Source organism: Helicoverpa armigera, chromosome 12 (genome assembly GCF_030705265.1).
Source record: "Helicoverpa armigera isolate CAAS_96S chromosome 12, ASM3070526v1, whole genome shotgun sequence".
NCBI classification, from domain to species: domain Eukaryota; kingdom Metazoa; phylum Arthropoda; class Insecta; order Lepidoptera; family Noctuidae; genus Helicoverpa; species Helicoverpa armigera.
Window position 1 is genome coordinate 2,745,944 of NC_087131.1, and position 13,722 is coordinate 2,759,665.

The 13,722-nt window shown below is 35.2% G+C and overlaps 1 protein-coding gene across 2 annotated transcripts; it reads right to left on the reverse strand.

The window, feature by feature from the left end:
* Positions 1–875: 875 nt before the first annotated feature.
* LOC110379188 (carbonic anhydrase 1) lies at positions 876–12,317 on the reverse strand. Of its 2 annotated transcripts, none has more exons than XM_021338731.3 (6): positions 12,159–12,317; positions 6,085–6,234; positions 2,548–2,686; positions 1,933–2,129; positions 1,386–1,525; positions 876–1,032 (listed from the first exon to the last, which is right to left on the reverse strand). In XM_021338731.3, exons 1-6 carry the CDS (start codon positions 12,181–12,183, stop codon positions 907–909), a joined length of 777 nt encoding a protein of 258 aa, XP_021194406.2. In that variant the 5' UTR covers positions 12,184–12,317; the 3' UTR covers positions 876–906. The 2 variants fall into 2 exon arrangements, with proteins under 2 accessions (XP_021194406.2, XP_021194405.3); XM_021338730.3 differs by lacking the exon at positions 12,159–12,317 and adding an exon at positions 9,361–9,521.
* Positions 12,318–13,722: the final 1,405 nt, after the last annotated feature.

Sequence of the window (13,722 nt, forward strand, 5' to 3'; positions counted from 1 at the left end):
TGACCGCCTAAATTATACCCCTAAATAAGTCACTGTGATTGCCATAAAATGTAGGCTTATTATCAAATAAAGTATTATGATGCCATATTAAGTTATGTGTCCGGCTTGCAATGCATGCGTGAGTGTCAGTATGACGAGTGACAGGGGAAAATGGAAGAAAATGACATATTGCGCCGACCCCAAGTAAAATTGGGAACAGGACAGGAGAAAGAAGACGAAGAATGGGTTTCTCAATACACTCCCTCGAAAACACACTCTTATCGCACTGTTTAGAGGCATGCAATAGACAATTTTCCACCCTAGTGCAGGAAAAGGGTCCCATAATGTTATTACATTTATTGTATCAGGCCGAACTTATTTTTTTGGAGTCAGTTTACTTAAACAGGATAGCAAGATGTAAAAACTTTGATTATCATTTTATATTAAAACGCCGGTATAATTTTGATGATCATTCACTACTTTTGGTGATCATTTACTACTTTTGGGATAACAATGATTTATTTGGACTCATTTTGCTTAAATAGGATAGCAGAATGTAAAAACTTTGGTTATCATTTTAATTTAAAATGGTGGTTTAATTTTGGTGATCATTTACTATTTTTGGCTTGCGCATGATTTATTTTGGAGTAATTTCACTTAAATGGGATAGCAAAGTGTTAAAACTTTGGTTATCATTTTACATTAAAATGCGAGTTTCATTTTGGTGATCATTTACTATTTTTGTCTGCTATTTGTTACTATTTCTGGTGATCAGTTAAACATAAGCCATTTTTTATTTAGATGTGATTAGTTCACTCGGGTGAAACCGCGAGAATATTAATTAGTCATAACATTTAAAGGTGAAGGAGTATATCCAAGCAAATAAAACAAAAGTCTTGTAACATAACAACGATATATAAATATATTTCAAAGCTTAGACTTGACTTGCTTCACGTAGATAACAGAGTGACCGGGGGGATGCCGCTGCGTTGGCCTCACGTTGCGCTCAATCGGTATGCTGTCGGGACCTTCCAGTTGTCTTAGTAGACCGAGCTGTGGGCAAAATTAACAACTTTAAGTATGCATGAGATAAAGGTAATTCTTACAGAATGGTCATCAGCCCACTAGGTTTTACTGCAGACCGTGTAAAGCTCCTACTGGGTTGTCTGAGAAGAAAGCAGACATTAAAATATCACATGCAAAGAATACTGGTGCTAAAAATAACTTAAAAAATCTCGACTTGAGTGACTATAATATATGTTTAATTGTAAACTGTGTACACAAAATAGCTAAGTATTGAGTGGCAGTTTTTTTTTAATTAGGTATCATTGACTTAAAAATATGAGTTGCCGTTTTCAATCATTAATCAATTACTTCTGTCTCTTAACAAAAGTTCAATACATTACCTGTTCAGTTCCAATATGCACGGGTTTCTCGTATATGATCCAGGTGACACATTCAGTGTAGGGCGGTGTTGTTAGCGAGCCTTTATACGTCACGTAGTTGCCTTCCTGTAGGTCATCACTGTCCATCCATGACAGGGATTCTGGAAAAAACAGGGATAAAAATGTTGAGACCGACGGATTGATCATATACATGGCTTTTAAAGACCAGGGAGTCGGATCGACTGATAGAAAGCAACTATAGCCGCTTATGGACATCTGCACGGCAAGATGGGTTGCGATTGCGTTGCCGGCCTTATAAAAAAGAGTAAACGCTCTCTCTTGGTCCTTTATGTTTGCAGCTACAGTGATGTTGCGTTTATGGCTATTACCGGGTGACTTCTTAAAGAATCGACCAGCTGTCATTTTATGTATTTTTCAAGCCTTGGGTACTTCCAAGGCGTGAGCCTCCAAATAGGGGTAAGCCATATCTCATTTATGTTATACATAGGTACCTATGTATGTTTCGTTTTACGAAGCAAAATAAAAATATTGTAATAGGTGTACCAACCTGAGGTAACTCTAACAGAGTGTTCACTTTTCTTGATCCTTTCGAAACCTTCGACGAGCCTATCGAACCTTGGATTTGGAGCATCAACAGCTTCTAGAAGGAATCCTACTACTGCCAGACCATCAGGATGTCCTACTGCCGCTTCCATAGATTCGTATTTACTGTTATAGTGGACGAAATGGCATTCTGCTGCGTATCTGCGGATTAATTTCAATTAATTAACATACATTTGAAAATCATAGGTATATTAGACTGACTAATGACGCGTGAGATAGTGACTGGGATATCCAAGTAATAAGCTGAGATGTATGCATATGCATATTATGTTATGCATATTGTATCTGATGCAAAAATCTTGGATTAGCGAACGAGAGTATTTTTTAAAGTTGGAACTATTAAACTTATAAGTACCTAGATGTGAAAAATAGGCTCTTAAAATTGCGTATGCTTTGGGATTAATAAAAATGGTCAGTATAGCATAGTTTTAGGCATTCATCAGCTACATTCACACCTGAGATTTCGTGGTAGATGTACGAAAAAGTTATAAATAGTAAAATAGAGGTCGAGAAGAACAACTTTTCCTATAGAAATTTGACTTATATTATGATGTCTCACCCTTGTCCATCTAATAAGTGTTCACAACCAGAGAAGTCATCGACGGACCAGTGGAAGTGCATCTGTTCGAATACGTATTCTCCGATGAGGGGTCCGCCGCGGAGAATCGGTCTGACCTCAGATTCAAATGTGAAGTATGCTGGAATTCAAATAAAATTTCGTTTAAAAATCAAAATATCGTCTTTAATAAGTATCAGAGAGATTTATAGAGAATTTGTTTAATTTTACTGTTAAACTAAATTGTTGGACATTATTTTGTGATTTTAATGCGAAGGTATCACTTTTGTGAAAAGACTTTATGTACAATCTTAGTTAGTACATTAATTCGTTATATGCCGTAGGTATTATTGTTATTGTAAGGTTACAATCTAAAGAATTTATGATCCAATTCATTTGCAAAAGTTAACCAGAAACAAGACAATTATCATTTTCGAGTGATCATTACGTTATCTGAAATTGCTTCACTTCTCGAAGATGGAACAACGAAGGCAATCAAGAAAGTAATAAATACATCTGGCTTTTCCCGTGGATTCACGCGTATTGACAGCCGTAGAAACAAGTAAAAAAACTGATTATCATTTGTATATTTAAAATTATATTTAACTAATCGTTTAAATAATTTAAACATGTCCCGCGATAACATACTGTTACAGCCTTTTTATCGTCTCACTGCTGGGCACAGGCCTCCTCTCACACGGAGAAGGATTGAGCATTATTCGCGATAACATAACCTAAATTATTAAACTCCAAAACATTTGCTAATTGATACAGCAGAATCCTTATGTACAGACTAACTCTAATCTCTTATTAGTAGTTACCATTATATAGTAAAGTTTAATGACAAAGGTTTCTTCAACAAAAAGGAACAAAATACAATAACAGAACCATTTGTGAGCCAAACAAGTAATTTATTCTAATGTTATGGAGAGTCTAATTTTAATGTATGGTGTTTTTACCCCACGGTAACGGGATGGTTTGATAACAATGGAATTTATAAAAAATATAAATACTCGTTATCTTTTCATCATGATATTTTCATCACTTCCGGACATATATTATGCTGGGTTTACCATCCTTATTTATGTTCATTACACGAGAATGCTTGTTGTTGTAATTCTATACATACCCACACTTTTCGGCATTTCTGGAATAGCAATACTTACTGTTCCGTAGTCAAAATGTTTATTCCTACTTTTAATAATTAGATAATAATGCATTATATGTACATATGTACATGACCTAAACATAAACTTATTTATGTATACAACTAAAAACAATTATAAAATGGCATCAAAAAACTCCTCATCGCTGCCCACCGGGAGTGTACCCAAGAGGCTGGCAGCATTGCCACGTTAGATGGCAAACGTTGAAGTAGAGTACTAGATATTCCACGGAGTTTTACCCGCGTCCTGATTCGAGGGAACCAAAGCTAAACTCGATAAATTAGCTATCTAACAAGGAAATAGTTTTCCAAATTGGCTGAGAACCTTTCAGGCTTTTCAGCCGTTCTGGATAAATGGGTTATCTATCTTACATTGGAAGAATTTTTCAAATCGGTTCCGTAAATTGAGATTAGCTCAAGCAAACGATAATAAATTTTCAGCTTTGTAGTTGTAATATGGATTTGAAAATTCTGTTTAGTTCCATATATTATTTTCATCTTAATATTTATAAAAAGTGATTTGAACCTTTAGACATGCTACGTCGTCGATTTAGTATTGAACTTCAAAAATCAGCACCAAACAAAAGTTCAGTTAGTTTATTTTGGTTTCTTTCTTACTGTTTGGCCCAAAGTCCGTTCACAATTCACATGCCAATGTTTTTCATTACTACAAATTAGGCTTATCTCAGAAACGGCCTAAAACGGCGGAAAAATAGAAACCGATTCGATTATCTTTTAGGCCACGATAATGGGCCATGTTAAATATTTACTGAACACTCGATATTGAACTTTATCTTATCAGAAACATTACGTTGTTAACTGATTTTTATTTTATGTAATAATTCGGATTATATTATCTCGAGGCTCCTTTATTTCGAGTGCACTTTTGATTTTAGCGTGCAATGTCAGTGTCATTAAAAAGATTAAGTACGTACGTATAACTTCTACTTTACTCGCTTTGTAAGTTTCAGAGAGTCTAGAAGTTGGTGGTGTTACACCCTTGTGCCTGGCGTCAGGCGTCTCCTTATGCTTCTCAGTAGCAGTCGTTGTTACAATTCTACGTCAGAGATTTAAGATAACCCTTATGAGCCCTTGTTGGGTGATTAAACGTACTTACAGCTCGAAATTTTTTAAATGAGGCCAGTCTTATTTTCTAGTTTTTTTTATTCCGATTGTCTTGAACTTATTTGTCCTGAAAGTAAGTAAGGCCTAGCCTTTCTTACATGGTGATAAAAATTGTGAATGGAATTTACTGATAAAAAGTAAAGAAAATGTCTTACACGTTGACAAAGTTTTTAGTGACGTTTCTGTCTTAAACGATATGCCCCAGAATGTTCTGGACCTTTCTCAAGAACTTATGAAGGTTTTATTAAGATAATTATGATATGTAACACGAAAATTAGTATAATATGAATCGGACATTACTTAGTACGCACGTGACGTTTTGAATTATCTTAAAAATGTTGATAAAAGTGGATTACTCCTTTTAGATAATAGTGATATATTTACCAAACTATGCGATAACTACGATAATACAAGTTCACAATTCAAGCGTTTACTATTTTCGAGGTTTTTTAGAAAAATAAAAGATTTTCTATGGCCTTTGAGAAAGGTGAATTGTACCATTCATATTTCTAGGTTAGCTGTGGAGAATTGTGGCGACAAGTTAGTGGTATTTTTTTTAATCTGTTATTTATTTGAAAGTGATAATGACAAAAAGTTAAGATTTTTTTAAAATACATTTTTATTTCGGCCTCAAAATAATGAGTTTACTTAATAATTTGCTTATTACGCGACAGTGGTTTATGTTAGTGTCAAAACATGAAAAAAAAACAAGTGAAAAGCGATTGATGAGCGTTTTTATAAGGTGTGTCCTGAGGCTCGGTAACATATCAAGGGATTCAGTGGATTAGAACTAAAAGATATTCAGCACATTAGAGTGATAGATTATAGGCGGTAGACTAACCGACATTTTCTTAGATAAATGTCGTCGCTCTTAGATAGACTTTCCCATCAAAATTATTAAACGTTTGGTTGGGGTTACGCCTTAATTCTTGCTTTATCAGGAAATACGTGTTAATAATGTTTTTTTAGAATGCGCCTTTACAAACAAGGCTTTTTAGAGTTGAAAAACGCGCGATTGTTTGTCTATTAATTTAAAATAACATTCAAACATTTTATTTCTCTAAAGAGGGAGATATTCGAATTAAAATACTTGAGGGATAAATTGCGGCATTATTATATTCCATGAATCGACTTAGGAGATACTTAAACTTCCATAAACCGAGGCTTACCAAGAGGAACTTCACAAAACTTTATAAAGAAACATTATTTCAGACCACTTCAAACTATAATAATTGGCTAAGGTATCTTACCTGTAGAACCATTGTTGAGGAGTATGCCATTAACTTCATTGTCCCAATATCCTTTGAACTGCAGTGTATCTAGTGACGACCATTGTGGGCACCGGCTTAGCGAGATAGCCAGCGGGGACTGGGAAGGCCTTAGTCGGGATATTTGTTCGGCTGTCGACAATAAAGAAGAATTCAATAAGAAAATATAATTATGGTGTACAGGTAATACTCATCATCATCATCTTCCTACCCTTATCCTATTTTTGTTTGGGGTCGGTGCAGCATGTTCTCTTCTCTTCGAAGTAGCAACATTAATTGACGAGACGTGTATTTACTGCCTGATATTACGGTTATGTATGTACTAATTTCGAGGAAAATTATTTATTAAACTAGTGACTTTAGCAAGTGGGATGAATTGCCGTTTTCTTTTAAAATTATCTAACAATGCAGCACTATTGGTTCTGTTACCTAATAAACAAAACACAACTCTTTTACACAAGAGCAGTTTTTAAAATACGAATTTTCCAAGCCATTGCCATTTCAGTTACACTTCAAACATTGTATCTCAGCTTTAAGCTCATACAGTTTGTTTCGAATATACGCGAGGTCACGTCCAACTAGTAAATATTGAGAAAACCGACGTTTGACGGACTTTGATGAGCAAGCAGATGTCATGCATGCATGGCATCAGTCTTTGTAAAGTCCAGTTGTATTTTAGACTGGGCATCAGGGAATGAATCGGTTGTGAGGCTTATGTACCTAATATGTTGATATTTCGAATTAAAAGTGATGTTGTTTCGATAAATAACATTATATTCATGTAATTAACAATCCATTACTACTATTGTCACAGATTACTATAATAGCTAATACACAAATGCGAGTTAAGTACTCTGTCTGTTTGTCACCATTATTACAGAATCGATTTAAATAACATAGCCTAGCTAGAGTGTGCAAAAAAAGGACATAGGCTACTTTTTATCCGAGTGTAAGAAGTAGTTCTTCGGGATACAAGTGGACCAACGTTACACAACTAGAAAATACCTACTTAATTTATTCGCATTTAATAATTGTATTCCAGCTGTATTTGCAAATGAACCGACTAATTTGGTTTGATTGATGATGCTCGTAGCTTCAGGGGAATAAACACTTCTGTTTATATTGTTATAAGGTTTATTTTACATAACAAAACTAATTCAAATCGTCATCATTAGGAAAATGTAGATTTAAATTATTCAGGTATTAATAACAGCTAATATGATGATGATGATGTCCTCCTAGCCGATTATCGGCTACGGCGGCTGTTCTCATGTAAGGAGATAAGCCAACTACGCAGGACATATTATAGTGCACGAGCATTTGCGCAGACACAGGTGCACTCACTATTCCTTCACTCTCATAACCCGATGGGACGGCAATCCGACACGACCGGTAAGAGATCAGGCGCAGGACCGACATTTACGTGCTCTCCGATGCACGGGTGTATCAATCACCAGCTTCCAGGCTCCGGGCTGCTTTGTGAAAGTCTTCTAAAACCCACAAAGCGATTTCGGCCCGACTCGGGAATCGAACCCGAGACCTCGTGCTCAGCAGCCGCACTTGCGACAGCTAGACCAACGAGGCAGCTAATATACCGCACAATAGAAACACATTTCAAAAGTTATCCATGCATTTTTTTTCTTATTTCTTTTTGCAGAAGTTTATGCATTTCTCAAATAAACTAAAACTTTTTACCGACATAAAAATATCAAAATAAGAATTACCCACATTAGTAGATAGTTAACGTGAACACGCCCTAAAGAGGATTAATTAGTGCAACACATTTATCATACTTAAGAATGATAAACACTGTGCCAGATTTTCAACGAAACGAAACTGTGTTACCGTATCCATAATTGTTATATTTTTCAACGAAACGAAACTGTGTTACCGTATCCATAATTGTTATATTTTTTGAATTGTATATTAATATTTTTAACCACAAACCTTGGAAACATATTTAATTAATGAATAAGACACTAGGATGAAAGGCGTTTTTAGCATTTACTTAATTCATAAGGAATAAAATCAGACTCCACTCAGACACACACACTTTTCAGTAATTTTGCACTGCATACACATTTTTCAGTCCGATTTTAAAGTGGTATAGTTATCACACAAACACTGTTTTTGTTACCAGGGAAATCAAATAAGACAAGAGAAAAAGCCTCTCAGTAATTAACCAATAAAACTTTTAATTCATTCAATTATCTTGTCACAGTAATGCTATTTACTATAACTTTGTCTCATTATTATCTCAAAAATAAATACGAGTAATAAATAGGTATGAATTCGTCACATTCTAAGGCTTTCAGCTAAGATTAGCTTAACGCCGCTGAAATCTCGTAATGTATACGTCATACAGATAAAATATAATTATCTGAGATAAGGGTTTGACTCTGAAGTCACAACACTTGAGATTGGGCCATCTACATGTCAAAAACAACTGTTGCCATCGTGAGTAAATGTACCCATATTATAACAATGAATTTACTGTTTACATGCGCTTATATGATATAGCGGTCCGGCTTCGCACGGTCTCTGGATGTTATTATACATAGGTAAAAAACCGCATCAAAATCCGTTTTGTAGTTTTAAAGATTTAAGCATACAAAATATATATGTAGGGACAGAGAAAGCGACCTTGTTTTATACTATGTAGGCAGTAAAGATAGTTCTCATTCATACTTTCAATTTGATTATTGAGTCAAATTCAAATCTAATTGTGATAAACGTGTGATTAATGTGCTGAAACTTTATCTATGCATGTATATTGTATAAGTTCGGTCAAGTCGACAAATGTGCATCTCTACTAAACCATTTACTAAAAATCTACAGTAAATCGATTTGAAAAGATTCAAGTAGTCGGTATACCTAAATTCTAGGAGACAGCTGTTGCTACTCGTCGTTCTACTCTTGCCTCGAAGAAACTACTTCCCACATAAAAAGCCTATTTTCATTCTCAGGCTACTTTGATTTAAATCGGTTCAGTAGCTTTCGTGTAAAATAGTGACATACAACTGTTTATGTGTTCAGTCAGTCAGTAGTATCAGTATATACCTAAAACCTCACGTAGTTTGTAAGCTTGATTGATTGGCCCACTACACCTCGACCATGAACCGCAAAGATAACACAACAACGTTTACTCAAAGCTATCGTCTAACTAACTGAATCTCTGAATAATGAGCAAGCAATATAGCTTAGGTACATTTTATTCTATGACTATTAAAAACAAATAAAAAAAAATATATACTTTACCATCTGTCACAGTTTTGTTAGGCTTCACGCGCATGGGATTGAAATTCACTATCCTGTTCTCCATTACAAAAATATCCGTTTTCTATTTATATACGTAATTAGTAAAACTTTAATATAGACACGTGCACTATATACGTTCTGTTCCGGATTATGTGAGCAAAGAAAACAATTTGATTTCGAATCGAATGAAGTCTGATTAGATAGAAGGTGTTATCATGTTTTTGACAGCTTGCCTGACAAAGTTATTATGTAAATGTAAGGATTAACGATAGGTCCACATTCTTGTTGTGTTTGATAAAGTATTAATTTTTGTCATTGAACAACCAACTCTTTTTTTTCATCAAGTGTAAGAAAATTGCGTGGGAACATAGTGGTACTTCCCAGCAATGTTGGTCCTTTCCGTCTCTTCCGCCTCGAAGGACCATTACTACATTGATGATATATGATTGAATGAATATTACACACCTATTAAAATAAAATACTAAAAAGTCAAAAACTCAAATAACACGCAGATAGCTTTATTTAGTCATAAAATGACATCATCATTTCCGTATCAACTATCATCAAAATCTCAGCAAGTCAGCTACTGAAAATAGAATCTCTCTTCATGACATGATTGCACCAGATGATACTTAAAGATTTGATTATATCTTAAGGAATATCACTAAGCACGACTTGTCAATAGCTCATGGGCATAGATTTGTAACCGATAGATATAGTTGTGGTATGCATATATACGCTTTTTGACGGTTAGTCATCAAATTAGCGTGAGGACTCTTACTGACTAAAACCCATCATATTCCTTCTTAAGCCCTATAAGTACCAGGGCCGCGGTAACTCTTTCAAACAATCCCTAAGCCTACCGGGGGGCTTTGGCCATGCTAGGCCTCACTGATATATGGTGGCCTCATATTCAATAGTGTAGCATAATGTTTCTTTAGCTACTATGTAAATAAATAATACAAAAACATAATTTGACAGCACAAATCCGGAAAATTATAATCCGGAAATATTGTTTTATTCCCTCCAATGTAAACTTTACGTAATACGTCCTACAAATACGCCTATACACTAAATTTTCAATGTCAGTTTATTGACACTGATAACATAAAGTGTCTGGTAGCTGTTATCACAATACCTACCAAAGATTATGAGATTAAAAATGATTATATAAGGAGTACACGAGGTTCGAGTAAACAATCAAGAAATCACTAGTTTTTTTATTCTTTCATTGATGTATTTTTGTAATTTGTATTAGCTTTTGTGGTAGTTGATACATGAGTGCTAAAAATAATCTTAGTTCTAAATATTTTTCAACATATAGGCAATAGGGCTGAATTCGGCGGTTCTTCGCTAATGCGAAAGTTACTTCTGAAATTCTTGAATAGATTAGGGGCATCCAACTATATTTCAAATAAGCATTTAACGTATATTATGCTCTCTCATATTATCTCATCAACGATATGTCAGCTTTTTACCCACCTACTGCTGAGCTTTAGATCTCTTCCGGTGATCGCCAACTATCCTGAACTCCGTCAAAGCAACAGAGAGATTTATGAAATCTCAAAAACACCCACTTCAAACAGTGTTCTGTCACAAGGGAGTTTTTGGTACCTGGAGAACAAAATGACTAGCGGAGATATCATAACGTAAAATCTCCTAAGAAAGTAGCGCGCCAAAATCCAGGTGGTCGTGGAAAATAGGATCAACAATCAATCAATACCTTTGACAGATTGTTTTTGATTTGACAAGGAACCCAAACATTTCATTAGTTCTAGTTACTGATCACGCCTACCGTACGTTGCTTGACCTACAAGAAGGCGCCTGTCCTACCTTCCTTAAGGCATCTCCGCTATCTTTCCGTCCTCCTTAACACTACCTACGTAATCCTTTACACAAGGAACTGATCTACATAACAAGTTTAAGAAATTACAGCTTGTTAACATTGTTAGAATGGACACGTGTTCTGTTTCTGGGACAACGAATTTCAACGACCCATGAAGGTATATCTATATCTAGTTCACTCTGTAGGTGGCAAACGTGTGTATAGGAAAAACATGGATTCATTTTGGTATACCTATTCAAAGATTGACGGAAAACAACATCATATTGAAAGGAACCGGATATTTTCCTGTACTTATTTATCACTTGCCATCTAATTATCACGGTTACGCTACCTACAAATAGTTTATTAGAACGACGGTACTTTTAATGTTAGAGCATAAGCTACGTGATACGATGGCACCTAGAGAGAACCTTATTCAAAGACTGTTAATGAACTCAACTTTATTCTAAAGTTACAGCAGCAGTTACAGCTAAAGTCAGTAACTATAATGCTAAAATAGATACAAAACAGGCTACATCAGGGATAATTAACAAACCAGTATGAAAGGACCAATATTATCAAATAAAAGGACCGGATCTAACTCACATTTCCTATTCATATAAACGCAAAAGTTTGTATGTATAGATTGTTCCTATTTAACGCAAAAACCACTAGATGGATTTAGATAAAACTTGGCATTAATATAGCTTATTAGCAAAATAACATAGGCTACATTTTTACCCGGACGCCGGAAGTAGATCCCCCGGAAAGCGGGTGAACCTACCACTATCGAATCTCTCTATGGCTTTAAGGTTGGCTGTAAGAGAACCCAATTCTGGGTTAAGCTCGCCATTGTACATAAACTGTCTGTATTATTTTTATATATTTGTTGTTAAGTGTGCAATAAAGAATAAATAAATAAATAAACCACTAGCAGAATCAAGTAAAAGTAAAAAGTTAATTCAATACTCACGGCCAGACATCTTAGAGCTCCTCATTGTTCACTACGATATTTGGTAACGTTCTATCACAAAGTACCGTTAACTATTGAGATCTATACAATCGGTTGTTATCGCTAGATGATCTATCATGTTATCGGTGGATTTACCTCGACACTATCTGAAAGATAACTGCTCCTTCATTTGTTTCGGTTCCGTTACGTTTATAAGTAATAGGGCTTAAGGTTTGGTTTTGTTAAGCATCTTTTTCTTTTTTTTCTTGTGATAAACTCGTCTGGTTTGATTGGAAGTCGACTCCAATATACATACTTGGGATATAGCTAGGAAGATAGAACCTACTGTTCTATAATTAGCGGCAAATAAACAGTTAAACGCATGCTTATCATAAGCCATCAGATAACTAGCTGTATCCCAAGTATGTATGTTGGAGTCGATTTCCAGTCTAAACAAGCAATCAATTGTACTCTCTGGCATACAATAAGTATATCATAGAATAATTGAAAATCAGTTGTATGTCGGCGCTCCGGCACACAAGAGGTTAATCACTACCCCACCTAATGATGAGTAAAGGTATCATCATCATCTCAGCCATTGGACGTCCACTGCTGAACATAGGCCTCCCCCTTAGATCTCCACAGATACCTGTTGGAGGCGACCTGCATCCAGCGTCTTCCGGCGACCTTTATAAGGTCGTCTGTCCACCTTGTTGGTGGACGTCCTACGCTGTGCTTGCTAGTAAAAGTATGGTCGATGGTAAAACAAGCCTAGCAGTAAGAAGTAACATATTTTATCTCGACTTACGACACTCCTAGGTTTCTTTACTTTTCTTGTTACTGCGTAATGACTTTGCGCAATGTTTCTCTAGGGATGAAGAAAACATTGTTTTTTATGTTCAAGTAAGTGATTTGTTCAGTGTGCAGTCTAGCCGTCGAGTTTAAGTTGCAAGCCAAGGGAGCACTTATGTTTCACTTTAAAAGTATTATTTGGATCATTTTAAAGCTTTTTGCAAAATTGCATCATTTATTTTGGCTATTAAAAGAGAAACAGATGCAGATCATAACATCCAAAATAACTTTTAAAATATGACTGCTTTTCTTTGAATATGAATAAAGTAAACAAATAGTGTGCATACCTATTTTGGAAGCATCAAGATATTTTTAAGTTCAACTATAAGCAGAAAGGGACCATTTTAAATATATCTACCTAACAAAATTAATTCCAAATAGACATGTTTCCAATACTTTTTACAGATTGTCAAATCGTGGTCTTTACCGACGCAATTCCCTACATTTCATTCACCTTGTCTCAATGAAATCAAGGTTGCATAATAAAAACAAATATAAATTTAAGAATAAAAAAGTCAATAGAACGGTACCTTAACGACAAGTCTTCAAGTACGCGTTGTCCATCACCTGTGCTACTCGATGCAGTTCACATTAATGTTTCATACAATCGATATACTCGCTCACCTACTCATTGCTTTCCACAGAGCTTTCATATTCTAGGAAAACGTGTTGTTGTTGCACCTTGGAGAATAGTAATAGAAACAGAAAGAAAAAGATTTGGTAGTGTTCTTAA